General features: G+C 55.8%; 1 protein-coding gene and 1 long non-coding RNA gene across 6 annotated transcripts in view; one reads left to right on the top strand and one right to left on the bottom strand.

The window, feature by feature from the left end:
- Positions 1–4144: 4144 nt before the first annotated feature.
- Positions 4145–26438, bottom strand: part of CXXC5 (CXXC finger protein 5) — a 35237-nt gene continuing 12943 nt past the window's right edge. For 2 of the 5 annotated variants that reach the window (XM_042936786.1, XM_042936794.1), the window contains exons 2-3: positions 6694–7772; positions 4145–5176 (exon numbers count right to left, since the gene is read on the bottom strand). In XM_042936786.1, the coding sequence (XP_042792720.1) occupies positions 5132–5176; positions 6694–7611 (963 nt within the window). In that variant the 5' untranslated portion in view covers positions 7612–7772 and the 3' untranslated portion in view covers positions 4145–5131. Of the gene's footprint in view, positions 5177–6693; positions 7773–11738; positions 11761–11828; positions 11919–26438 lie in introns of those variants that run through there. The other 3 variants (XM_042936771.1, XM_042936778.1, XM_042936801.1) reach the window with 3 other exon arrangements.
- On the top strand, positions 11975–19666 carry LOC122218581. Its single transcript, XR_006202015.1, has 3 exons — positions 11975–12014; positions 12919–13261; positions 19135–19666. It is a non-coding gene; the product is annotated as an uncharacterized LOC122218581 (long non-coding RNA).

Here is a 26438-nt window from a genome sequence, read left to right as displayed (position 1 = left end):
GACTGCACAGAGCTAAGTCGAATCTGAGAATAGAGGCTAAGGGCCCAAGTCAGAATCTATCCCCGGGGCCAACAGCCCCATGTCCCTGTTGGAAATACTGTGGGTCTTGGCACTGTGAAGTGAACTTGTTGCTTGGCAAAGCACCCTGCCAAGTGCCCTACCCCACCCCACAATCCCTGGCTATGTTGCCCTTCTTTCCTAGAAACAGAGAAGCAAGGGTGTTTGGACAAGGTCATGTAGCAAGGGCAAGCACGCACACACACACACGCACACACACTGATATGTGGGGACCAAGAAGTGAAGAGGACCCATGTGTTCAGACTCCTAAGTCCCCTTTCCCTTCCATGGAGGCAACTGGTCCTCCCAAAGCATGCTGGTACAAGGGGCTAGAGGCCAGAAGCCCGAGTTCTAGTAAGACCCTTGCTACCATTGTCTCTGTGACTTGGGCAGATCATGCACTCTCACTGGGCTTCAGTTTCTCGTCAGTAAAATAGGTAGTAATCCTTATCCTGAGGATTTTCTGAAGCCAAAGAAGAAAACTTACTCAACAACTTGAAACCATTCTAGATTGAAGACAGCCTCCAACTAGCCTTGGACCAAAGGGCAATAACCATACAGAGAACCTAGCTCCTGGCCCACAATCACTTAGTACGTTACAAGAGCTGTGCTGCTTCCTTCTTCCTGCACAACATGACCGCAGCAAGCTCATAGCAGAGGGTCAAAGGTCCAGTCTGTAGTGCTGACAGGGCATGAGACAGGGGCCTCAGTGAGGGGATGGGGGGGTGGTTATAAGGGCACCGAGGGACTAGATCAGGCCAAACCCTGCTGCCGTGGAGGGGAGGGGGGTGCCTGGCAGGCGCTGGGCAGGCTGGGGTGAGGAGAGGCCTTTGGCGGCCGCAGAGAACAAAGAGGTTGGGGTTGCCAGGATATTTTGTGGAGCTGAAACTGGTGGTAGGGCCGGGAGAGGGGCTGTGGCAGCCGTGGGAACTGCGCCTGCTGCCCCCACACCAGCTCCCCCACTCAGACTGGGCCTCAGGGCCCGGCTGTGGGCAAGAGGGGCTGCCAGGGACACCGCTCTGTCCTCAGAGTTGCACGCCGTCAAGGCGGAGACCCAGGAAATCTTGTACACAAAGCCACACATGGCATATAGTGTCAGCATCACTGAGGGGATCACAGGTGCACACTGACACACAACGTCACGAGCACACGCCCAGGGTCATGCAAGCGGTGTCACAGGGTCACAGCACGGTCACAACCTGGCATCATACACTCACATAGAATCCCTGGTGTCAGTCTCGGGCCACACCCATGATGGTTACACAGACACAATGTCCCAAGCCACACAGAATCACCCAGTGTCTGTAACAGGGTCATGCATGCCATGCAATATCAGTGTTGCATATCCGATGTCACACACGGAATTGCCCAATGTCACACATCGAGCCGTACAACCTGGTATCACATTGGGTCTGCTACAGGATTGTACAGTGTCACAGGATTACACATGCAATGTCACAAAATACCCCAAAGTGTGGCTGCTGATGTCATACGTTCACCCATGGCCATATGAGATCTCACATAGCCTACCACACACTGTCACAGATCTATTTTCGTGTCACATGTATCCACATTATTGCACAAGGCCTCACATGGTTGTCAGGGCCTTGAAGTCTGTCTGTCTGTTTCTCTCTTTCACACACACACATACACTCACACACACGGTTACACGGAGTCTGGGTTTCTCTCTTTCCTCGGGTGTACCCCCAAATACCCCTGCCATCCAGGTAGAGGAAAGGAGAGCATGGGCTGAAGACTCCCAGGTCACCAGGAAGTCAGGCTCCCAACTGTAGCAGTGGGGAGCGGAGGGCACCCCTAGGGAAGGGAATTGGACATACAGCTCCACAGGGAGCCTCCCTCTAAGTACTTCCCTGTCAGCAGGAGAGCAGCAGGGGTGAGCCTGCAACAGAAGACACAGAGGTGCAAGATACAGGGAGAGACACGTGGAGACTCAGAGACATGGAAAGATGGTAAGACAGAGACAGAGAAGAGAGTCAGAAACCAATAGAGACCATCAAGATGGAGATTTGGAGATAGTGAGCCAGACAGAAATGGGCAGAGATGGGCAATGCTGGAGCAGGGCTTGGCCAGGGCTGGAGCCCGCGGGAAGGGGCAGCAGCTACCCCATGGCAGGGAGAAGTGGGAGGCAGGAGGTGAGGTGGCTAGGGCTTTAGGGAGGACCCACACCCTGGGCAGAAGGTGGGGGACATCTTGGTGAGATTTAGTTGAATAGCTTTAAAATAGCAACACCAGCTGCCATTTGACCGAGTGCTTAAGATGAGCCAGGCCCTTCCCTAGAGTGATCTCATTTCAACCTCAGGCAACTTTATGGAGGGGAGATGATTATTGTCCCCGTTTCCCAGATGAGGTAACTGAGGTCTCATCATGCGTTTGCGTTCAGCCCACAGCCATCCCCACCCCTGCCTACGCCTCCAACAGACAGAGGGGCTGGCCCACCATTTCCACAAGTAGAGCACAAAGGCCCAAGTTGGAAGAGGTGGAAGAGGTGAGGGGCTTCAAGCTTAGGGCTTCTCTGTGTTGAGGGGTAGGTCCAGGAGCCATGGCTGGGCTGTGGGTTGGCACACTAAAAGGTACAGCCTGGCTGAGTCACAGCACCCCCCTCGGGGCTGGCACTGGAGCCGTCCACCCCACACCTGTAGGCATGCCAATGAGGGCTGGCCGAGGCCATCTGCGGCCTGTGTACTGCCAGCAGCAGGGCGGGGGCAGGCGGGGGCGTCCTGCCTGGGTGCCCCCTGCTGGCCAGGCTTCCCACCCTGATGCCCCCAAGGAGGACCCTCCCCACCCACTTGAGGATCTGGAGGTGTTGCAGTTTGCCTCCTGCAGGGGATGAGGGTGCTCCTGGCTACAACACCTCCCCCTACTCCCCGCTGGACGCCCCCCTTCGGCAGAGCCGCCTGGAGAGATCACAGGCAGCCACATGAAAGGGAATTTTTCCCAGGCAGAGCTGGAGTTGAAAGCTGCCTCCTACCACCCCCGCCTGCCCCTGCTGTGCCAGGCCAGGCTGCTGAGCTCCTGGTGCTCTAAGGGAGCTTGTGACACTGGGAAGGGGTTGGGGGTCAGAGCCCCCACCCAATATGAGCTGCTTTTTCTCTTCCCAGGAACAATAGCAGAGGCAGCTCATCTCGCCCAGCTCGCTGCCCACTCAGCTTCAGAAGTTGCCCCTTCCCTCGTCCTGAAAGCCCTCACCCACCTGAAGCGAGGCCCCGACATTGTCAGGAAGTCCTTCCTCAAGTCTAGCCTCCATCTCAGCCAGGCTCAAAGCAGCTGGGTGGGAAGAAGGCCTCCACGTCAGGTGGATGATAGGTCTCATCCTGCAGGCCGGCCTCTGTGATATGCAGGGGTGGGGGCCATGCAGCTGTCACTCCTTCCTGTTCAGGCTGCCTTGGCGTAGACCATGTGGCTATGTGGTGATTTCCCCAGACATCTGGCCTCTGAGGTCGCGGACAACCTTGCGCCAACACATTTTCTGGGGGTGGAGAAAGTCGTACAAGAACCAAAGCCAAGGATCCCCCCAGGCCCCAGTCCAGCAGCCAGCCCTCAGGCCTGAAGAGGGGTATGTGGGGGTAGGGAGGTTTCTGCATGCATTCTGGGCACAGCCAGGTCCCCACAAACCTGGGCTAAACCTGCTCCCTGGGGTGTCACTGCAGCGGTTGGGGGAGCAGTAGACCCCTGCAAGAAAGAAACCGAACAGGCAACTTGGGCCCTTCCTCCAGTACTGCGGGCTGCTCTGCACTGATCAGGCCCCGACAACCTTAGGTAAATAGAGATGGTGGCCCCAAGTGAGTGAAGGTCCCCGGAGGTCCGGGTTCTGAGGCAGGGGGGTACAACCGGGCAGATGAGATGTTCCAGTACCAGTCACTTTAACAGCACTTTCACCACCTCAGCCAGGCCGGCTGCTCCTGCTTGACCCCCTTCAGGTACCACAGGGCCTCAGTACCCAAGAGATCCCCACTCTAAATGTCCCCAAGCCATCCTTCTTTCTTTTCAAGGTGGCTCCAGACAACCCCTGCCCACCAACAGCCCCCAAGCCAGCCCCCCAAACCGGAGAGCAAGAAGCCATCGGTGCTTCGTGACACAAACATGCATTCGTTTTATTCACAAAACAGCCTGGTTTCCTAAAACAATACAAACAGCATGTTCATCAGCAGGAAGCTGGCCGTGGGCAAGGGGGCCCCCCAGGCACCCACACCCACCAGCAGGGGGCCACGCAAAGAAGCCCTTTCTTCTGTTGCCATCAGCGAGGCCAGAAAAAAAGGACTTATTTTCTCTAAGGGAAGTAGCCAGGATCGGAAATATTGAGACACGGGCTCCCCAGATCTCAATGGATAAAGGAACAGAACTTTCATTTTTGCAAAATCATCATCGTCGGGGTAGGGGGGATCCCATTCTGGGTACCGCGAGTGCAGCATGGCTGGCCTGGGCCCAGGGGTGGGTGGGCTGCTCCCTCCCCCTCTGTGAGCTCCTCGCCGCAGCTCTGCACTCTGCACGTGTGGATGGATAGAGGGGCTTCTCGACGCGGCGCCATCCACATTCTCTTTATAAACGTGAGTGGATTCTCCAGGCAAACTATGCACTATTTCATGGTCGGAAAGAATCAAAGGAAGTTTAAATGAGGGTGGAGTTAAACTGTGCTAAATTACAGTAGTGCTTATTAGTAACTAGATTTCAAAAGGTTACAGAAAATTTACATTCTCTACACAAAAACTGCATCTCCTGCACAGACAACATCGACATCGACACAGGAAGGAAACTGATTGTCCATTCTTTGCCCAGGAAGTCTCGGTACTTTATAGATTCGTCTCTACCTCTTTTTTGTTGTTGTTCTTCCGAAAAAGCAGTTAAAATTTTTTTCCTTTTTCTTTTTATACTAGGGACGTGGAGATGTTAAAACGACAACAAAAAATATATATATAAAAACAGGAATGAAATCTGTGAGAGAATATTTTTGGTTCTAAAGACGGGTGCATCCGTTTGTCTTCGCCCGAATCCCTTGCCGGAGACCACACGAGCAGTGACATTGCACGGAGAGGGCAGCTTTGGGTTCCCGCCGCCGTCACTGAAACCACCGGAAGGCGGCTCCCGTCGGAAGCATCACCTTCTGGCGGGGGCGGGAGACAAAAACAAGGAGAGAGTTCAGTCAGGGTCCGGCGGGGCCTGATGCAAAGACGCTCCCCCGTGGACGGCCTCATGGCGGAGGGACGGGCATGGAGTAAAGGCAGCCACCCCGTGGAGTTCCTGCCATCCTGACCAGGCCAGAGAAGAAGCCTTGACCCGCTGGGCCGCTGGAGGGCCCGGAGCACCCTGAGGCCCCCTGAGCCACTGTGTCCAGGAACCCTCCTTCCAAACAGGAAGACCCATTCCCCTGGTCCAGAGGCTACAAGCGCCGAGTGGCTGTGGTGCATCTGGGGCTGTGTGCATGTTTCTGTCGAGGGAGCATGTAAGCATACGGATGTGTGTCTCAAGCGATGCCACGGTGTGTAGTGTGTCCGGAGGTGTGGTGGGGAGGAAGGGGATTTGCTGTACACCTACAGTAAGACTGGGTACTGGGCAGGGCCGTGTGTGCGCTTGTGCGCGCATGTGTGTGTCTACACTAGATGAGAGGTGAGTGCCTCTGTGTGCATAGAGGTGTATTCTCTGGGCAGGAGAGCAGATATATGAGGTTTGGGGCTTGGGGGTGGGGAGTAGCCATGGCTGGGATGCCATTATTGTTTTCCAACCATTCTGAACATTTGCGTCCAGCCCACTCATAGAGGGGCGGGGCCGGGGCCGGGACAGCAGGCTGAAAAGATGCTTTTGTACCCAGGCCTGGCACCACAGCTAGGCTGCCATGGCTGGGGGCACAGGGACAAGCTCTGCCACGAGGGTGGAGAGAAAGAAAGCAGCTTGGGAACCCTTCTGCCTGCTCTAAGCCGATCATCCCATGGTGGACAGGCCTTGCCTATACCCCAAGATCACAGCAACCCCCTCACTCTAGGCCCGTAGGACCCGTGGCGATTACCTGTGTAGCCAGACTGACCTTGGGGCCCCAAGAAACCCCAAATCTGTCAACTGGATGTCTAGACGCAGGGTTCTTCCAGGCCTTAGAGCAGGGCAGTGAGCACTGGGGCCGCTCTATCCTTGGGTGGCCTTAGGGGAAAGGCCAGGCTCTGAAGGGGCAAGTGAAGGGCTTACCCCTCAAAGCCACATGGTCCACAGGAGAGAACCCCTCAAGTGGGACACGGAAGAGCCCCCAGCATCCTAGGTTATGGACTGGAAACGTTAGAATATGTCTGAAAGTCAGCAACTTAGGACCTATATGGGAACATCAGTAGCTGGCCCAAAACTCCAGGAGGGGGTTCAGGATCCCCGGGCCTGGCTGGGAAGTGCTAGGCCCCCTCCTGGAACTTTATGCTGGCCTTGCAAACTACAACCTAATGAGATCTCAGGATGTGGCTCTGACTTTTTTGGGCAGTGAACTGGTGTCTGGGAGCCTGCTCTAGAACCCGAGAGCCCAGGGACTGGCTGAGCAGCCCCCACTCGCCCAGGTAGGAAAAGCGGGTTTGGGGGGCTGGGGGGTGGGTTTGGACTGCCAGACAGACACAAGAGCCCACACACCTCCCTCTAAGGCGCCGTTACCTCCAGAGCAGCGGAAGGCTTCTTTTTGAGTTCCTCACATTTTCTGAATTTGCAAATCTGATGGCCAGTCTTTCGGTTCCTACAACTGCTGCACTGCTCGCAGTTGATGCGCCGTCGGCAGGGCGCGCACATGCCGCAGCGTTTCCGCTTCTTCTTGCCCGAGCTGATGGCCGAGGCCAGCTCTCCCTGCATGGGGTACTCGGCAAGGCCGGCCATGTGCAGCGCACTCTCGGCCAGGAACACGCCCGCCGGGGTCATGATGAAGAGGCCCGGGTTGATGGGGAAGGCGCCCAGGTAGGGGAAGTCGGACTGGCCATTGAGGGCTTCGGCGCCCGCCACGGCCTCCATATCGGGCAGGCCAGCACCCGCCTCGCTCATCAGCGGAAGGTGCTCCTGCACCACGCGCTTCAGCATCTCCGTGGACTGCGCGAATTGCTGCAGCGTCAGCTGTCCCTCGGCTGCCAGCTCCGTGGCCCGCTCTGCCTTGCTCAGCAGGCTGGCCACAGCACCACTTTTGTGCTTTGAGGTAGGGTTGCTTTTGTCCACAGCCATGGCTGCCGCCAGGTCATGCCCATTGGCCAACAGGGAGGCGGCAGCCGCAGCGGCAGCAGCCTTTTCAGCAGACTCACTGCCCATCATGCTGCCACCACCGCCGCTGCCACCACTGCCCCCAAAGGAAGAGTAGTGGGAGAGAGGGCGGGAGCGGCGCAGACTCTTGTTGAGGGGTTCGCTGATGATGCCGCTCTTGTTCCGACGTTCTGGGGGTGGTGCATCATCCGCCACCGAGGCTGGGGTGGCAGTGGCCACCGCCGCGCTCTTGTCAGCCACTCCTGCCTTGGGGCCGCTGCTCCCGCTGCCATTGCTGTTGCTGCTGCTGCTGCCACCGCTGTCCTGGGGGCTACTGCCGAGGCTCGACATGGTGGGGCCGAGGCCCAGAGCCCGCTGCTGGGGGGGGCCTGCCAACTGCGGGGGGTCCACAGACGAGCACCGGGCCCTGCTGCCCACAACAGAGATGGCTGGGGGGCCCTGCTGCTCAGGGCAGGCACATGGTCAGGTGTCCACGTGGAAGGATCTTCACTCTATCGGGACAAAAGAGTATAGGGTCAGGGCAGCAGTAAACACTTCCTTTCCCAACGTCACCACCACTACCAACAACTGTACCCCCATGTAGTAACAACCACAAGCGCCACTGGGCATTTATTTAAGTGCCAGACCCAACATGGTTAGGTATTTTTTATTTGTACTACTTCAGTTCAGACTCACACGCACCCTTTGAAGTAGTGGCTAGGAATACTCCGTTTTACATATGTTTAGAATTGAGCAGGGATCTACAGTTAATGAGCGTCATGGTGGAAGCCCAGCCTGAATCCGTACAGCCTAGATCTGCAGCCACTTCTTCCTGGGCTGGGGTAGTAGGAAAGAGCTAGAGATGTTTATGAACCTCAGATGGTTACAGAGTCACCTTCTGCTTCCTCATCTTCCTTCTGTGACCCATCTACAAAGAGGGGTTGGAACAGCCTCTGCAAAGCTTGAACGTACAGACCAGAAATCTGGGAAGCTGCTCCTAGGCCCTCATTTGGCAACTCCTAATACATACTGATTATCTATCTCAACGCTCTGACAAGTCCTGCAGGGAAAGTAAAGTGACTCTAACAGGGGTTACCAAATAGCGCACAGGATCCTTATTTCAAGGAGCATGTATCCTCTTGCTAGAGGGCAGGCAGCACTGTGCCAGAGGACAATCCTTCTCCTGTAAGAATGTGGGGACACACTGTGTACATATCGAACACACGATTCCTCCTCACTCTCAAACCACAGTCATCATTACCTCAGACCCCACTCTTGTCTCTACTCAGGCCTCCCTGCTGTGCTCCAGCCTGGCTCCCAGATGGGTCTGGGATGAGGTCCCAGTGAGAGCTCAGAGCTGGGGTAGGCTGTGGGCAGGAAGGGCCTCTGGCTGGTGCAGGCTGGGACGAGTGGGTGCGACCCTCCAGGGAGCAGAGCCTGTTCTTGGGCCACATCCATATTTCAGAGGTGTCCCTTTCTAGGACAGAGCCTGCTCTGCTTAGGCCCCAGGGCTAAGGCTTACGAGCGAGCAGCTAGGCTCCTTGGGTCTGGGAGGAACTGTCCGGAAGGAATGGAGCGGCCGTTTCCTCATCAGCCCTGGCTCTCTCGCATCCCTTCCCTGCCTGCCTGCCTGCCTGCCGTGGCCCAGCAACCCCTGGGAGAAGGGCGGGAGGAGAGGGCCCAGCCTGAGCAGCTGGCGGCTCAAGGGGGAGGCGCACATCTGGCTGGGCCTGTCCCGCCCTAGGATTGGGGCCGGCACACATACATCTTTGTCCCCAGGCAACCCCACCATCCCCCAGTCACAGGACTCAGCCGGTCCTGGTCCCGGGAGGTCATCTAGTCCAACCCTCTGCACTTACACAGGGGGAAATTGAGGCCCTGAGCAGACAGGGCTGCTAAGGAGTGGCCACAAGGAGGAGTGCGTATAGGAAAGGGAAAAAAGCTCTGGCTCCTGAGTGAGTCGAAAATGGCAGGCGTCAGCAGACAGCCAGACGCTCCCTGCCTCTCCCCAGAGAGCACTGGCCCACGAACGCTCCTTCCTAGTGAAGGTAGATGGGTGGTAAGGAAGAGCTGGGCAAGCTGGCACATTCTACCAGGACAAACCCAGGAGGGCCTGGCAAGGTGTCCAGGCTGGGCTGGGGGTACCACAGAGATCAGAGTTGTAGTAAGAGGAAGGGGATGGTGTATGCCCAAGGATAGCTGTGCTCTGTCCCACCTCCTGAGGGCTAAACCCAGGCTGGCTCCTCAGGCCCCCCCTCAGAAATCAGTACCCCTCTGGGCATCAGTGACACCTGGCTAGGTGCTGGAGACCAGGGCCAGTGAGATCAGGGCTAGAGACTGTCACCCCAAATTAACTGCCCCTGCCCATCTGAGCTCAACTACCCTGCTCCGGAGCAAGCTCCAGCAGCCCCAGACATGGTGAGGGGAGAAGACAGAAGAAGGTAGGAGCCCTTGGGTTGGAGAGGTGGGGAGGGGAGCAGTCTGCGCCCTAGCCCCCCTGTGTGTCCCCGCCTCTGCGGCCTGCTGGCTGGTGGCAGAAATCGATAGCTGCATTAACGCTGCTCTTGCTCTACTCCCTCCCTCCCTCCTCCCAGCTTCAGGATCTGGCTCTGTGTACAGGGCGGGCAGGTCAATTAGAAGTCAGCTCCCTCCAACACGGGCCTGCGTTCAGGGCTGGTGCTCTGGCTGAGTCTCTCTGCTTTTGTCTCCATCCTGAGTCTCGTGGTAGGGACAAAACCTCATGTTCTGTTCATCTCTGGCCCTTTCTCTGAATTTCTCTGATCTTTCATTTTTCTGTCCTTCCTCAGGGATTACCCTCTCCCAGCCCCCCATGTCCTGGGACATGCTGAGCTATGGAGCAGACGACGTGATATGTCATCAAACAGGTGCTGCAGGCAGAACACTGATGTGTCAGCCACAGAAACTGAAGGTGGGGAGTACAGAAGGGGGACTGGCACACAGGTAATTCTGTCCCCAAACCCTGGAGTGGGTAGATACCAACATCTAGTTAGTCCCCAAGGCCTGGTCCCTAAGCTTGTTCCAAATCTGCCCCTATACCTGGCTCATCTTCTCCTTTAGACCCTGGGAAAAGCTGATGCCCTGGTCCCAGTGGACCAATGACCACAGGGCTTGTTTGCCCTACTCACGGAAGGGGAGGACTTAAGACCTTCTCCCAGGCCCTAGTCCTTTACTGCAAGGCACACGGCAACCCCCTCCCAGGCTACGAAGGGCCTGGCAGTGCCCAGGCAGCAGGGGAGGAGCTGGGGCTGCGTTGAAGCGGAGCGGGAATGAGCGGGAGGGAAAGCTGGCGGGCAGGCGGGCGGCGGCGGGCGCATCCATCATCGGCCCTGCCAGGAACGCATCCAGCCCCCAAAAAGAAATACTGCGCCTGAGGAGGGACAACAAAGGGCTCCGTTTCATCAGCAATGCGGAGCCAGCGCCCCGCCGCCCCGCCAGCCGCGGTCAGCCCACAAAGGACCCCTTTGTCCATGCAGGAGCCGGGCCGGCCGGGAGCTGGGACCAGGGGCTGACGGGTGGGGACAGAGCCCAGAGGGAGGGGGATGAGGGGGTGTGGGGGGGTAACCCGTCATGGAGAGCTGGGGGGCAGAGGGGGACATGGGGGCAGAAGAACAGAGACAGGTGCTATGGGAGGATCATGAGACAGACAACTTGAGGGGCGGGTCAGAGAAAGGGGGACTTGGAGAGGACAGGGCAAAGGGTCAAGGTTAGAAAACAGAGCTTCATGGGAAGCAGAAAATGGATGGACCTGGGCTCAGAGAGATCCAAGGCTCTTAGCCCAGCTTTGAAAAGACTTGAGGGTCTGACAGACACAGAAACAGCCCTGAGGGAGAGAATCCTACACTCGAGGACCTGAGGACCAAGAGAAAGCAGTTGGATATGCCCACAGCTCTGAAAGGGAGGCAGGGGGTGGGTGGTCCCCAGCCCACTCTGGCCCAGGGCCCAGGGAAGCAGAGATAGATAGGAAGGAGGGCTGAGGGTCAATGGGTTCTTGGCCTCAGGGCCTGGCCTTGTGGCCCAACCTCCTATGGGCTCTGGCTTACTGGCAAAACTGGGAAGAGAGGAAGTCAAAGCTGGGACCACTCTCCTGCCACTGGGACCGCCCCCTGCCTCTACTGTCAGGCCCTAGCCAGCACCAGAAGACAGAGACCCACCCCACTTCAACTAGCTCCCAGAAACAAGTGACACCCAGGGTCTCTTAACTAACTCTATCAGGTAGCATTTATTGAGCACCTACTGTGTACCAGTCCCTGCACTCTTATGCTTTACATGTCTGCTCTCCTTCCTTGACTCCTCCCAGAAGTCAGCGGCCAGCAAAACAGAAATAATTAATTTGAGAGATGAAGAAATTGAGGCTCAAAGAGGTTCAAGCTGTCAGGCCAAGGTCAAGCAGCTGGTACCCAGGACCGTTAGAATTTGAACCCAGAACCTAAGTGTTAGTCACCCTGCTCTGGGATTACCTTTGCTCTCTACCTGTGCAACTGACAAAGTAGCCCAGGGCAAGGTGACCCAGCAATCCCAAGGCCGCCCCCACCCTCCAGGGCTGTTACCATGCCTGTCACCTCTACGTGGTTGTGGGGATGAGTTGTCACAGACCCCAGTGTCGTGTCTTCACCTGGGGGGCTTGGAGATGCCCAGGCAGGAACCTGGAATCCTGGGCTACTGACCTCATAATGCCAGCTGGCAATGAAGTCACCAGAGGTGATGGTAATGCCCTCCCTCCACCCGAGCCCCAGGTGAGCCAGGATTCATCCCCAGCAGGGTTCTGTCCTGAGGCCTTTGGGCCAGACCGCAATGGGGGAAGGGGCACTGGGGGGGAGGCATGACGCTGTCTACACAGAGACATGCACACATCCCACTACCATTTACCCAAAAGCGGCCCCATGCCCTGTGGTACTGGGGAAACAGTGCAGGATACAGACCCAGCACGGCCCTGGAGGAGTACACAGGAGCTTGGCCAGTGGTCACATGAACCAATATGAAATGAGAGCAGGAAGGCAACCAAGTGGAGCACTGGAGGCCTTTCTGGAGGAAGGGACTGCTAGCCTGTGAGCTAAAGACAAGGGGAGGTTACCAAAGGAGACATGAGCCGGAAAACAGTTCTTAAGAAAAGGGGAAGAAGGGTCCCTGGCTCGTCGGTAGAGCATGCGGTACAGCATGTGACTCTTGATCTCAGGGTCGTGAGTTTGATCCCCCTGTTGGGGGGTAGAGTTTGCTTCAAAAAAAAAAAAAAAGAAATAAGGAAGAGGGTGCGAGGTATGGTCGGGGGGTTGGCCGAGTCCCAACTGGGCAGGGCGCTGAGGCCAAGGGTAGGATTTTTTTTTAACAGCTTTACTGAGGTATAGTTTCTTTCTTTCTTTCCTTTTTTTTTTTTTTTTTTTTTTAAGTGTATTTATTTTGAGAGAGAGAGACCGAAAGACAGAGAGAAAGAGAGGGAGAGAATCCCAAGAAGGCTCCGATCTGTTAGCATGGAACCTGACTTGGGACTCGAACCATTGAACTGTGAGATCATGACCTGAGCTGAAATCAAGATCTGGATGCTCAACCGACTGAGCCACCCAGGTGCCCCGCATAGTTTATAAACAATAAAATTCACCCATTTATTAGTGTACAATTCAATGATTTTTAATAAATTTACAGAGTTACGCCACCACCACCACTGCCAAGGGTAAAGTCTGAGGGCAAGGCGCCAATCCTCTCTTGCTCCTTTGCTGGCTAGAATAGACTCCCAGCCGTCCTACCTGCTGACAGAAGGCTTCTTGGAGGAGGCTGCATTCCAGAGGGGCCTTCAGGACCCGGAGGCACTGGCCCAGTAGGGCCCACCATTCCGCCATCGTCTGGACAGGCCAGCTTTGCAGACCTGCACACTCTGGCTCTTCACATTCTTCCCCACACTTCCATGTGCACTCCTGACATGCCTGCTACACCCTCTTCATGTCCCCTCCACCAACTTTGGAGCTGGTCTTCTTGGCCTCCAGGGGAGGTGAGATGGACAGACAGACTGATGGTGGGCAAAGCAGTGGTGGTGAAGAGAACAGACCACAGGCTATGGTGGTTGAACTTAGATGAGCTGAGCAAGCCAGGTTGGGGGGGGGGGGGGGCGGGATTGGGGGTGGCGTCTCTGATTTCCATGATTCAGCCTAGGGAGTTTCCAGAGGGGAAAAAAAGCCCCACTCGGGCCCAAGAAGATGCACATGGAGACAGTGGTCTTGGAGGCTGGGAGAAATGCAGCCCTCGCTAGAGAGCACAGGGCACCCATCCAGCTATAGGTGAACACACATTCGAGCACACACTAACCACTGCTAACACCCAGCAGATGGCCTGGGGTAGAACATGCCCTCAGTACTACTAGAATTTCCTCAGGACTAATAACCCCCCAAGACCAACTACCAAAGACAGCAGGGGGCTACAGTTCTGTTTCCCTGACTCCGCACCCCTGACCCTCTTAGACCCCTTCACCTAGGGCAGGCACAAACCCCATTACCTGAAGAATGAAACATGCTAAAGAAGACCCCAGGAGTACACGGTACTCTACTCTCCTTTACAGAGCTCTCAAAAAACAGCGGGAGGAGGGGGTCAGCCCATTTCATGGACAGGAACACTGAGGCCCCAGGCAGGCAGTGTACCCTGAACTGCAGCTCTAGGGAGTGATCTGGGACACTTCAGATAAAGACAAAGCCTCCCTTACCAGGTACCTCTGTCAGGCCAGGTTCCCTCCCTAGAAGAGCAAAAGGATCAGAAGAGTCCTTCCTCTCTGTGTGACCTTGGCATAAGGCCTCTGAGTCTGTTTCTCTGTCTATCACATGGAACCAGGAGGGTAATAGCTAATATGTTAAGGAAGGAGGACTTCCTGTGTGCCAGACACTGTATTCCTTGTCTCACTGAATCTTCCTACACACCTTCTGAAGGAAGATGATTATTGCCCCATTTAGAGCGGGCAGTTCAGTAAAGAGTTGTGATGTAGAGAATGCAATGCCCTCTCCATTTGGGACCCTCTGGATCTAGACTAACGTTTCCCAAAGTAATGACCAAGCTGACACCGACCTGGGATCAGAGCCCACCTACTCACTCACTCAGGATCTCCCTCCCGCTGGGTAAGCCGAGGAAGGCTAGCTCAACATAAGTGGGCCAAGGAATTAGAGGAGGGGGATCTATCTTTCCAGGGCTTGTGTGTGGGGAGCAAGGGTGTTAACAGGACCATGTAGGGGACGAGAGTCCTAAAGTCTAGGTTTCTGGCTCCATCCTGTCTCTTCCTGTTGACTTGACCAAACCTCTCGCCTACACTGAGCCTCAGTTTCCCATCTGTAAAATGGAGAATGGATCTTACTCCTCACCCCAAACTGTAAAAAGTCACTATCCCTGAGGGGCCCACGAGGAAAAAGGTAGAGAGACACAGACAAAAGACTCTAGATAGTGACCCCCTCCCATCCTCTAAATCCCAGAGAACTTGAATCTGCCTGTGATGTGATTTGCAGATAGGGAAACTAAAGACTGGAGAGAAGGGTTTTGAATAGGTCATAGGGTTGAGAAAAAGCCCCACATATAAGACCTATTTGGGAGAGGAGCATCTAGCTCCTTCCCAGTCCTATCTCCCCAGAAGACGTAATAGCAGACCCTAATAACGCACACTCACTCTACCAGGTACTGTGCTAAGCATTTTACACACATTTTCTCACTGAATTCTTTCTGTAACTCTTTAACTAGTATTGTCACCCATTTACAGGGTGAGACTCAGGGAAGTAAAGTCACCTGCCTAAGGTCACAAGGTCAATAAGTGGCAAAGCCAGGATTTGGAAACCAGGTCTGTGTGACCCCAAGGCCTGGCTCTCCAACACTGGCCAAGGGCTCTGAGGGACATGGAAGGAGGGATTATGGCTGGAGGATGAGGTCCAGTTCAGCGCAGCCTAGGGGAACCCCCTAGGTTTCCCATGGGTTCTGGGGGATGGCTCTCAGGCTCTGGGCAAACATGTGAAGGCACTGTTGCAGAGAACTCTGCAGCTGTACCCTAAGGCCCAGGAAAAGACAGGGGAAGGGGCTGCGGGTGGGCCGGACGGGCCAGGCTAGGCCAGAGCTCCGGGCATTCCGGCGGCCTCCGCAGGAAGCAGAATGGGACGGAAACCGGCTCCTGCCTCCTCCCCCAGAATCCTGTGGGCAGCCCAGCCGGGCCGCACAGAGGCCCTCTTTGTGCCTGCCCCAACCCGCCACCCGCGGCTGGCCCAGGGTTTTGAGTTTCCTGGGGGGTGGGGGCCCTGTCACTGCTAAACCTCCAGCTACCTCCCCCTCTCAAGGGTGGTCACAGCAGTCCACAGCTGGCGGAGGAAGTGAGTGGATCGCCAGGACTACCCCAGAGACTCTGGGGGGCCTGGAGTCTGCCCACATCTCATTCCCCCAACACTTACACACCCTAACTGGGGGCTGGTGGTGGCCAGGGACCCAGAAACAGAACCTGAGAGGCCATCCCACCCGAGACCGCCCTCTCTGCCAGAAGCCACCAAGTTCACCATGTGAACCTGGGACCCGCCCCCGTCACACTCCATCTTGGTGTTCTTGGGCCCAGGTTGGTCTACATAAAGAGGCTGACCAGGCTGGTAGGACAGTCCATCTGTCAACTACCATTTCCCACTCTCCAGGGGCTCCCTCGACACACAGAGCACATCAAGGGGGAGGCCTCAAGCTCACTTCAGCATTTCAGGGACAAATGCCTCCTGGGTGGTATAAATGTGCTCAAGGAACACTGGGCCCCAGGGAGTGAGCTCTGGCTGGAGTGCGTATCGTGAAGAGCAGCACTATGGACCAGGATATCTGCATGTATCCACCTGGGAGGTGTGTCAGATGCTGCGTGTGCTGTGCGCATGAGTGTGTGTGTCTGGGGACTCCGGGTGTGCCCAGGTGTGAGTGCACAGACTCAAGATGTCACTCTGTGGGTGTGAACACTGATGTGTACATGAGGCTTATAAACCAGTGCAGGTGAATGTCTGTGACCGTGTTACCTCCTTGTGTGTACAAGTAGAGTGTGTGTTATCTACATCTGTGGATGTGAGCATACGCTTCAGTGTGCATGTGTGTACAGTATAGTGGTTTACGTGGTGGGTAGATGTTTGTGGGTTCTTCTGGCCCACGAGTGTCAACACACTGCCGCCGTGTGTATACCAGTGTGTTTGTGTGCATGTGCACACGGAATTGTATCAGGGCCTCTAGGGGTTCTGAGATGTGAATGTGGGGCCTGACTGGAATGGGGATGGTGCAGACAGGAACTGGTGCCAGGTGCTGGGGCCCCTATGGAAACAGGAAGCTACGCACAGGTGTGCTTGAGCTTTGGTGGGGGTTGGGTTCCACCCACGTTCAGTTTGTCCCCCTGAGAAACCAACCCAGGGTTCCACTAGCCGAAAGCCTGTCCCAGTCACGAGGGAGGCACCTTCCTTGCCTGTTGTTCAAGACTTAACAGCTCTGACCAGCGTCTTACCCAGCCTGCCTGGCCCGAGCGTGGAAAAAACTGGAAAACAAAAGCCCCCAGACCGCAGGCCCTCCCTGCAGAGGCGTGGGGGAGGCAGGCATGAGGCAGGAGGCTGAGGAGGAAGGAGGGAGGTGTCGCCGCAGCCCCGGAACACAAAAATAATGAGGCGAGAGGGGCCATGGGGCCGAGCCGGCTGGTTCCGGAGTCGCTATCTGACCTTGACAGATGCCACAGCTGGGCGCCTGGAGAGGAGCCGCCGCCACGGTGCTGCAGAACAGCCCCCACCCCCGCCACCTCCCCCAGGCCAGGTCGATGGATGTCCAGGCAGGCCCAGCCACAACAGGCAGCCACTGCACCCGGTGGGAGAAGGAAGGCCTCAGAGTGCATCCCAGTTAGGGGGTGGGGGTGGAAGGTATGAAGGCAAGGGAGTGGGGGCAGGGCACTGTAGGCCACGGGAGGCAGCTATGTGGTCTCCTGAGGGCACCCTGGCCCTCAGGTGTGGCTATGTGTGTGAGAAACACAGAGCATGCTATTGTGCTTGTGTAGCTGTGAGTCTGAGTGGAGGGGAAGCAGAGTGTGACTGTGTGTGTGACAGAGACAAAGATCATACTTGTGTGTGTCCTTGGGGTCACACAAGGCTGGAGAGTGGGGCTAATGTCTCTGAAATGGGTGTGGCCAAATCACTCAGGGGTGGGCACTGATCCCTCCTCTGTCCCTGTCCAGAGCCACAGCTATCCTGGAGCCATGGTACAAGCCATGCTGGGGCTAAAGGAGGGAAGGAGGACAAAGAGAGCCACAGGCCCCACCACCACCAAGTTCTGTCACATGCACATGGAGCAGAGTTACCCCTGCGGCCCTCTCTGCCTCACCTCTTTCCCACTGTGGTGGGGACTTTAAGCATCGGTGATGGACACCCGGCTGGGCACCACCACTCTGGGGACACCAGTGAGGGGCTGGGGTGTGAGCTGCAAGAGGGGATGCTGGGCTGGAGGCGGATTAACAATTCCGAGCACTGGCTGCATAATTAAAAAATCATTACAGGCGGGCGGGCAGAGCTGAGTGTGAGCTCACGCTCAGAGCAGGCGGGGACACTGCCATGGCGCTCCCCCTCCCACTGCCTCCCCGAGGAAAAATCCCACCTGCTAATATAATTATGGAAAAACACAAGCACAGAAATTTGGTTTCAGCAAACAACGTGCCTGAGTGCCCAGGGCCTGCCTGGCCCTCAGCACAGCGAGCAGGCTGGTCACCCGTGCCCAGAGCTCATGGCAGTGAGGCAGGCCCTGCTGGGTCCATACTCCAGACCCTGACCTCCACCCTCCCAGAGCTCACAAGAGAGGGAAGTAGGGGATATAAAGCCCAGTTCCTCAAATCTCGAATCAGGAGAAGATTGGTCAGTCCTGATAATTTACAAACAGGGAAACTAAGGCTAAGGAATCTGCATTAGGTCACTGTGTTCCTGACAAAGCTGAGGGGAAGAGGTGGGTTCCGCTGCAACACTTCAGGAGCTCAATACCCCGCCCTACCCCTTGCCCTGCATCTCCCAGCTTCCCTCTCATCAGCCACCCCCCCCCCCTCCACACACCCCACCTCCAGCTCCGGCTCCGGCTCCGGCTCCTTCCACTCTTGCTGTGCTGAGCAGAGCGGCTCTGCCTGAAACTGAATGGCACTGTCCAACCATGTGCCCCAGCACCGACGGAAGCCTTCCCTCGCCTGTACCCCACTGTGGGGGCGTGGGGAGCCCCAGCCTCCCAGTTCAGGGACAGGGCGTCCTGGGCTCGTCTGGGTTAAGCCAGGCGAGCCGAGCTGGCTTCCGCCCCGAGAAACGCGGCCAGCTCTGGGGCACAGGCCCCAGAACGGCAGGAACAGCCGCCATCACCTCGGGCCTGGAGCGGGCAGCGCGGGGAGGGGAGCCGGGCCTAATTAGTCGGCCTGGGACCCGGCCGGGCGCCGGGGCGGCAGACACAGCAGCCAGAGCTGCGCAGGCACGTCCGCGGCCGGCCGGGAGGCGGCGGGGAGCCGGGAGGACGCGGCGCCCTGAGACGCTGTGGGACAGGCGGCCTGGGAAGGACCGGGCCAAGGAGATTCCGCACCGAGCAGGCCTGCCTCCCCTCATTCCTCGGTGCCACCAGGCGCAGCAATTAGAGGCTTTCAAAGTTTGTCCTTAATTGGTTTCATTTTTGCCTCATAAATGATTCATGGCCCCAGAGGTCTGCGAGGCGGGGGGAGTGGCAGGGGAAATTTGGGGAGGCTTTTGCCTGGAGCCAGGCCCCCTACCTGAGGCTGGGGAGGGTATGACAGGGGCTGGGGAAGCCTTGGGCAGGTGGGATCCTCCAGAAAAAATAAAAACCTAGGCCCTCTCCTTAGGGCACTAATTAGAAACTGTAACTCCTTCTCTGCAGACGAGAGCTCTGTGTCCAGGCCCAAAGCCACTGCAGCCGCTGGGGCCCCGAGAGCGTGAATAATAATGTAATGATAACACAACAGTGTCAACAATAATAATAACCATGGCGGAACACTTAAAGAGGCATGGAGCTAAGAACACATGCATTATTTCTTGTAACCACTCCCCCATCCCCAAGCTCTACCAGGCAGAAGTACCAAGATCCCCATTTCACAGATGAAGAAACTGAGGCTTGGAGAGATTAAGATCTGCCCTCTGACACTCTGCTGCCAGAACTCCTCACTCCCCACTCTCGGGAGCACAGGGCTTAAGCCTGGATACTGGGAACACTGCCCGCCAAGTGGATCAGGAGCTGCAGGCCCCAGGGAAGTCAGGGAAGGTACTGAGGCCCACACAAGGTCCCCAGGAGGGCACCAGCAGCCCCACACCCACCTGGGCCAGGTTAGCTCTGCCCCTCAAAAGGCTGTGTTCACCTTGGCTGAGCAACGTCCTCACAGAGCCTTAATTTGTCTGCCTACAAAATAGGAAAACAGCCCTATCCTATTTAAAGGTAACTCTGTGCTAGGCATGGGATACAGAGAGATGCCATGGACCCCACCCTCAAGGAGCTCCCAGTCTAGGGTGCTATATATGGCACCTATGGACAGATACACTCACAGGAGTGTTTAACAGTCTGTGCAGAGAGCCCTGAACACTCAGCCAATGGTCTAACGAGCTGGAAGGCAGTACCATAGAGCTTCGTGGAGAGAAGGTGGGTTGAAGAAGCTTCTCCCTTCTGACCCTATACCCAGCTTACACAGGATGCTCAGGGAATAGGTATGGCCTGCTTAAACCCAAGCCTCCAAGTCAGACCTTGAAGAAATTCAGTACAGACCACATCAGAGTGCTGTGGGATGCAAAGTGCCCAGCTCAGCCTGTCCATGATGGTCACTTTTATTCTGAACAACTATCAGGTGAGGCCTACACAATTAACTGCAGGTCCCATTTGGGTCGTGGGAACGTCCTGAGGGAACGTGCTAAACAAATCTGGGAGTGATGCTGTACGGAATGACTCCCCCTAGAGGGCCCCAGGGCTCTGGGCTGCAAGCTGTTGGCCCCTGGGTGCCCCACAAGTATCACCTCCTCTTGTGTCCTCCAGTTCTTCGGTCCAACCACATGCACCAGATTCCCTTCCAAAACCCTGTGGGCTTTCTCAGGCCCTGGCACCAGCACAGTCCCACTGGCTCCCTGTTCTCCCACCCGGCCTGGTGCCAAGGCCAGACACCTCAAGTGATTCTACCACCTTGTGCCTCACCACAGCACTCTGAGTGGCCTACGTGATCATCCCATTTAACAGATGAGGAAAGTATCTCAGAAAAGCTGAGGAACCTGCCCAAGCCACACACCTTGGAAGAATGCAGGTCCAAACCTCTTGAAAGCCCAAGTTCCTCACCTTGCTGACCTCCTGCAAGTCAGTATCCCTGACCTGTCCTAACGGTCCATTTGGCTCTCATTCTCCTATTTTATAGATGGCTACCTCTTGCCCCAGCCCTCACCCTTCCATAGTCTGGACAAAGACTTTACTGAGCCCACACTCCTCTAGACACTAGAACTTGGTCAGGGGCCCTTGCCAAGAGGTACTAGAAATGGGGTCTCTATGTACCAAAGGGAGCCCTGGGGCATGAGGCTCCTGCCTCAGCCAGCTAGGTCATCTTGAGGATTAGGTAGGGTGGTGGAGGAAGCCCCTACATGCACACACAGGGCAACATACATGTCTGATAGTGGGGTCAGGGCAGGAGACACAACAGGACCAGGGGAGCCAGGGTTGGGGGCTGGCCACGTTCTCTGGCCCTCTCCTTAGGGAACAGAGTCAACTTTAAGGCCCCTGTCACTTGGAACTTGGAAGGGGGCTGCCCGTGGAAGTATTCCTCCCCTGGGAAGAAGCCTAAGCTTTATACACCCCCTAAGCCATCCTGCTGGAGGACAGAGCTTAAAAGATGGGCAAGTCACATCCTCTCTGGGCCTCAGTTACTCCATCTGCACAATGGATCTATAATGTCCCTTGAACCCTTTAGAAAAGCCTTTGGGTATAGGTTTAGAGGTTTTGAGAAAAGAGATTTAATTTTTTTTTTTTTAACGTTTTATTTCTTTTTGAGACAGAGAGAGACAGAGCATGAATGGGGGAGGGGCAGAGAGAGAGGGAGACACAGAATCGGAAGCAGGCTCCAGGCTCTGAGCCATCAGCCCAGAGCCCGACGCGGGGCTCAAACTCACGGACCGCGAGATCATGACCTGAGCTGAAGTCGGACGCTTAACCGACTGAGCCACCCAGGCGCCCCTTGAGAAAAGAGATTTATAAGAAGTGGACAAAACATTCAGCTGTCTATGCTGGCTATGGACACTTGAGACACTGGGATTGGTATACAGAAGCTTGACAATGGCTTGTTGAACATGCTAACAAGTGGTGGAGTTCTCAGGATGCCCAAGTTCATCTAGCACGTCCAGTCAACACACACTTTCCAGGTGCCAACACTGGGTGAGGATACTAGTCTGCCTCTTCCTCCTCACTGTGCTTCTGCCTGCACCAGGACTGCCCAATCAGGTCACTGGGGTCCCTCTCCCCAGCCTGCCCAGGAAGTTGCACGTCTCAGGCGGGTCAGCACTGACGTCAGTAGGACTGGCTGGGCGTGGAGCCTGCCACCTCCGGAACCACCAATTAATTAACTTTTTCAAATTAATTTCCCAAGCAAAATTCCATAATTACATCTATCTGCATCAGCCTGAACTGGGCAGGCAAGAGGACCCCGCAACGAGATCGAACGTGGGGTGAGGGATGACCGTACCAGCCCCAGGACCAGGGCAGGGAGGTGCTGGGGGTTGAGTTTCACCCAGCGAAGCAATTGCCTGATGTCCTTATGGATGCTGTCTGGAAGGGGAGAAAGCTAGAAAGCCAGAGCTCCCTGGTCAGGACGGGGGGGCACTCAGGGAGACTCACACCTGCCCAGCTCATCCTGCTCCCCCATCCCCCACCCTGTGCCCCCAAACCACAGTGGGTCTTGGCAGGGCCCAGTAGCAGCACAGGCACTGCGAGGTTGAGGAGGCCGCGGCTGCAGCGTTCTAATTTCCCAAAGGGGCTGAGATTAATTAGCTCACACACAGGCGCAGAGAGGAAGAGGAGAGTGGGAGCAGGGGCGGGTAGCATCAGGCGAAGAGCTGGCTGGCGCCCCTCCCTGCCCGCCCGGCAGGCAGGCGGGCAGGCAGGCAGGCAGGCAGGGAGGCGGGCGGGCGGGCAGGCGGGCGGCCTTGACAGCCTGGGTGCTCTGAAGGTCAGTGGCCAAGCCGGCTGAGCCAGCAGACTGGCACTGTCTCCTTCCCAGAATCCCTGAGACCAAGGTTGGGCGGGGGACAGCAACTAGGACAGCTCAGGGTATTCGTCAGGGTTCCACTGTCACTACCATCGACAGAGTCCGTGCCAGGTGCTCTGTCCACACTTTGTTTTATCCTCACAGTAGTAACCCAGAAGTAAGAACCAAGGTTCACCCATTTCACAGATGAAGACGCTGAGGCTCAGACTTGAGTGGGGCAGTAACTGTGGATGGTAGAGGTAAGACTAAAATCCAGGCTTGGGCGCCTGGGTGGCTCAGTCGGTTAAGTGCCCGACTTCAGCTCAGGTCATGATCTCACGGTCCGTGAGTTCAAGCCCCGCGTCGGGCTCTGTGCTGACAGCTCAGAGCCTGGAGCCTGCTTCAGATTCTGTGTCTCCCTCTCTCTCTGACCCTCCCCCGTTCATGCTCTATCTCTCTCTGTCTCAAAAAATAAATAAACATTAAAAAAAAATTTTTTTTAATAAAAAATAAAAAAAATAAAATCCAGGCTTGCCCAATTCTAGAGCCTGCCTTATTCCTCCTGGATCCGGTGGCCAGTGTGAGGGCTACAGGAACACTGGGCCTGGAGGACCTGGGAACACCAGCTGAAGGCATGTGGGTGTGTGTCTGACTGACATACCCCTCCCCCAGAGAACGTGTTCAGCAGACTGTCTGTCATTTCACAGATGTAGAAACTGAGACCAGAAAAGGGAAGTGACTTGCCACATAGCCCAGGACCCTAAACCCAGAGAATCTGCTCCTCCATCTGAAGCCAATACCAACTTCCAGAACAAAAACCTGACTCAGTGACCTCTACTGAGTCCTGACCTAGGGCCACACTGTGCCTGGTGCTCTCGCTGGCTAACTGGCACACTGACTGGGGGGTGGGGGGTCACTGCTCTGGCTGCCCCTGTGTACAGAATTAGATATCTCTAACTCAAGGGCACTTTCTCGACTACTCCATGCAGGGCTCCCTAGAAGGGAAAGGAGCCCCCAGGAAGGTGGGAGGTTGGGGGATGCAGGAGTTATGTGACCCTGACCAGGACTCCAGGCGGCTCCCACCAGCACAGCAATTGAGTTTCCCAGAACTTGTGTGCAAGGATATCCCCGAAACCGTAAGGGGCACCAATCTGCTCCCCGGTGTATCCCCTGGTCCTCTACCCCAGTCCCAGTGAATCACAACCCTTGCAGAAGCCAGAGTCAACAGGGCTCACCCTTCCCAGGCCTAAGGAGTCAGCAGTCCCAAGGCCCTTGTGTCCAAACCTGGGGAGTGCCCTGAGATAGCAGAGGGCCCTAGGACAGTCATGGAGCTGGGCATAGGTGGGGAAGAGGATGGCCCAACCAGAAACATTACTTGTCATGTGATTATGGGGATGGGTAGGACCCCCCCCCCCCCCCCCCACCGAAGCACAGTTTCAGACCATGAAAGTGTCCAAGTGGGCTTTGGGACCGGGGTTCTTCTCCCAATCTACAGCTCACATTCTAGGTGGCCTCAGAGAAGTTGCTTGACCTTGCTCAGCCCATTCCATGGTCTGTAAAGCGCACAGGATGACAGTCCCACCCTCGTCAGGGTCCTAGAGAGGACAGAAGTTCTCAGTGCAGGGCCAGCATACAGAAGGTGCTCAACAAATGACAGCTGTATTATTTTTACTGCCATCATCAGCCAGTACAAGAGTGTCAAGAACAGCTCAAGCCAGGAGTGCTGGGTAACCTAGGTTGTGGCCCCAGTTCTGTCACTGTTTGCCTTTGAATCTGAGCCAATTCCTTGTGCTTCAGTTCTCCAGCCCCATGGAGATCATTTCTCCCCTGCCCTCTTACCTGTAGGAACAAAGAGAGATGAACATTGGTAGAGGTCTGAAGTCTATAGGGAGGGCAGCACTCAGCTGTCCAGGCCTGCATTGCCTTTTGTGGCCACAGGAAGAACGCATCTATACTTCCTGCCAACCTTTCCTCCTCCCTCCCTGGGCCCCCAGCCCGGCCTGCTCTATGTCAGCACTTCTGTCTCCAGTGGTCCCAACAGTGCATTCACATAGGTGTCTGCCAAGCCCCTCACCACACTGCAAAGAACCTATTTGCCACCTGTAAGTCCCTGCTGAGTCTAACTTGTGGCCTTGTTGTGTAGTGGTGGGTTGGGGAACTGAGAATGCATAGACTCATATCTATTCAATCCATAGAAGTGGATCTATGGTTGACTCTGCTTCCTCCCATGTTGTAAAGCCCCCAGGGATGTCCAGACACCCAAGGACCCCACATTCCTCTCCCTGGGTCCAACCCATTCCCATGCCTCCCCCTCCCTGTAGCCCCAAGGTCAGCCTCTTCACTCCCACACCTCAGCGTTCCCTGAGAACAGCCCTAAAGAAGGCCGAATCCAAGATAGTCTAATTAAGGAGTCCTTGTGGTGGGGTACCACTCCCAGGAAAATGCCAGCTTTGGTGGAGCAGTCAGTTCGGGAGGAGGTCTGGATTCACCTGGAGATCCAGGTGAGACATAGTGAGAACCACACCCCACTATCTATTTCAGGTCTCATAGCTTTGAGACACAGAGATAAGGCTCATACTCATTTTATAGGTGGCAAAAGTGAGGTCAGAGTGGCCCACGATTGCAAAGCAGGCAGTGACCAAGCCAAGTTTGGAGCCCAGGCCTGTCCAACTCGAGTCCATGGCTCAGGGGACATCCAATCCTCCTGACTGACCATTGCTGTTTGTTTACTTCAGAATGCCTGGGCCCCTCCTTCCCTCCCTGACCACTGTCTAGGCCTTTATGAGGGAGATCTGTGTGGTCAGGAGATGGGAGCTAGCCTGGGCCCAAGACCTTACAGCCACCTTCCTCTTGACCCCTTCTGGGCTCTCTCAACCTTGTAGAGCCAGAATGATCTGTAGTCTGGGTGCTGGGTGATTGTGTCTAAAGCCCTTCATGACCATGAAGTCAGACCCATCAGACTCAATTCTCTAATCTGAAAACTGGTGTTTTTCAGTATATGAAAAACAGACATGCCCCCAGTTCTGCCCAGTCCAGGGAAGGCAAGCCCTAGACCCAATGCACAGCAGAAACTTACAGGCTCCTTGAGGGCATCCCTCCAATCCAGCAGCCCAGCCGCTCCTTGTATTCAGGTCAACTCTGTACCCATTTTGTAGGCCAGTAGACTAAGAACCAGGAAATTTGTCTGAATTCTAAATCTCAGGGTACCAGTTGCAAGGCGGGGGAGATGAGATTTGGGAGCCAAAAGAACTGAGGAAAGCGGGTGCCAGAGTGAGCAGGCAGGCTCCTGGGGCACAGCTCACTAGAACAAGGGGGTCTCTTCCCCCAATTTCTGGTACCCCCAAACTCCCAAGGACCTGCCCCCGGAGTGGGGCAGCAGCTGGCCACTCGGCACTCCCAGGAAAAAATATCTTCCACAGCTTTTCTGTTCCAGGTCTTTCCTCTTCCTGGCTACCTCTGTATCTCTCTCCCATTTGTACCCAACCTGCTCTACCGGGGTCAGACTTCATCCTGGAGGTCAGGGTGGGTTTAACATTTCCAAGCCTGACACTTGGGCCTCTTCCCCTAGAGAAAGCCAAGCCAGCCTGGGGGATGGGAGAAAACACTTCCCTTCTCACACCTACCCTACACAACTCAGGTGACTCTACATTGGCCAATGGTCATTTGGGTAAGTGGTGCCCCAACTGTATCATGTGTGTTTGCATGTGTGTGTGTACACATGTGTGGGCACACATGCCAGGTTCTGTTGTGTCACTGCTCCTGGCCCGATTCTATGGGACCATGTGGTTGTGGGCTGTGTCCTGAAGATGGAGCAGACATACAACTTTACTGCAGCAGTGTCTGGGGTCCTCCCAGGGGTACAGCACGCCCACGTGTGACTACGTATGTGCCAGCATGTGTACATGCCAGAAGCCAGGGCTGTGACTGTAAGCGTCCACAGATTAGGTGACCAGGACCGCACTGTGTGCATTGGTTGTAT

Source organism: Panthera leo, chromosome A1, assembly GCF_018350215.1.
Source record: "Panthera leo isolate Ple1 chromosome A1, P.leo_Ple1_pat1.1, whole genome shotgun sequence".
Taxonomy (NCBI): domain Eukaryota; kingdom Metazoa; phylum Chordata; class Mammalia; order Carnivora; family Felidae; genus Panthera; species Panthera leo.
This window is presented reverse-complemented; position numbering and strand designations above follow the sequence as displayed.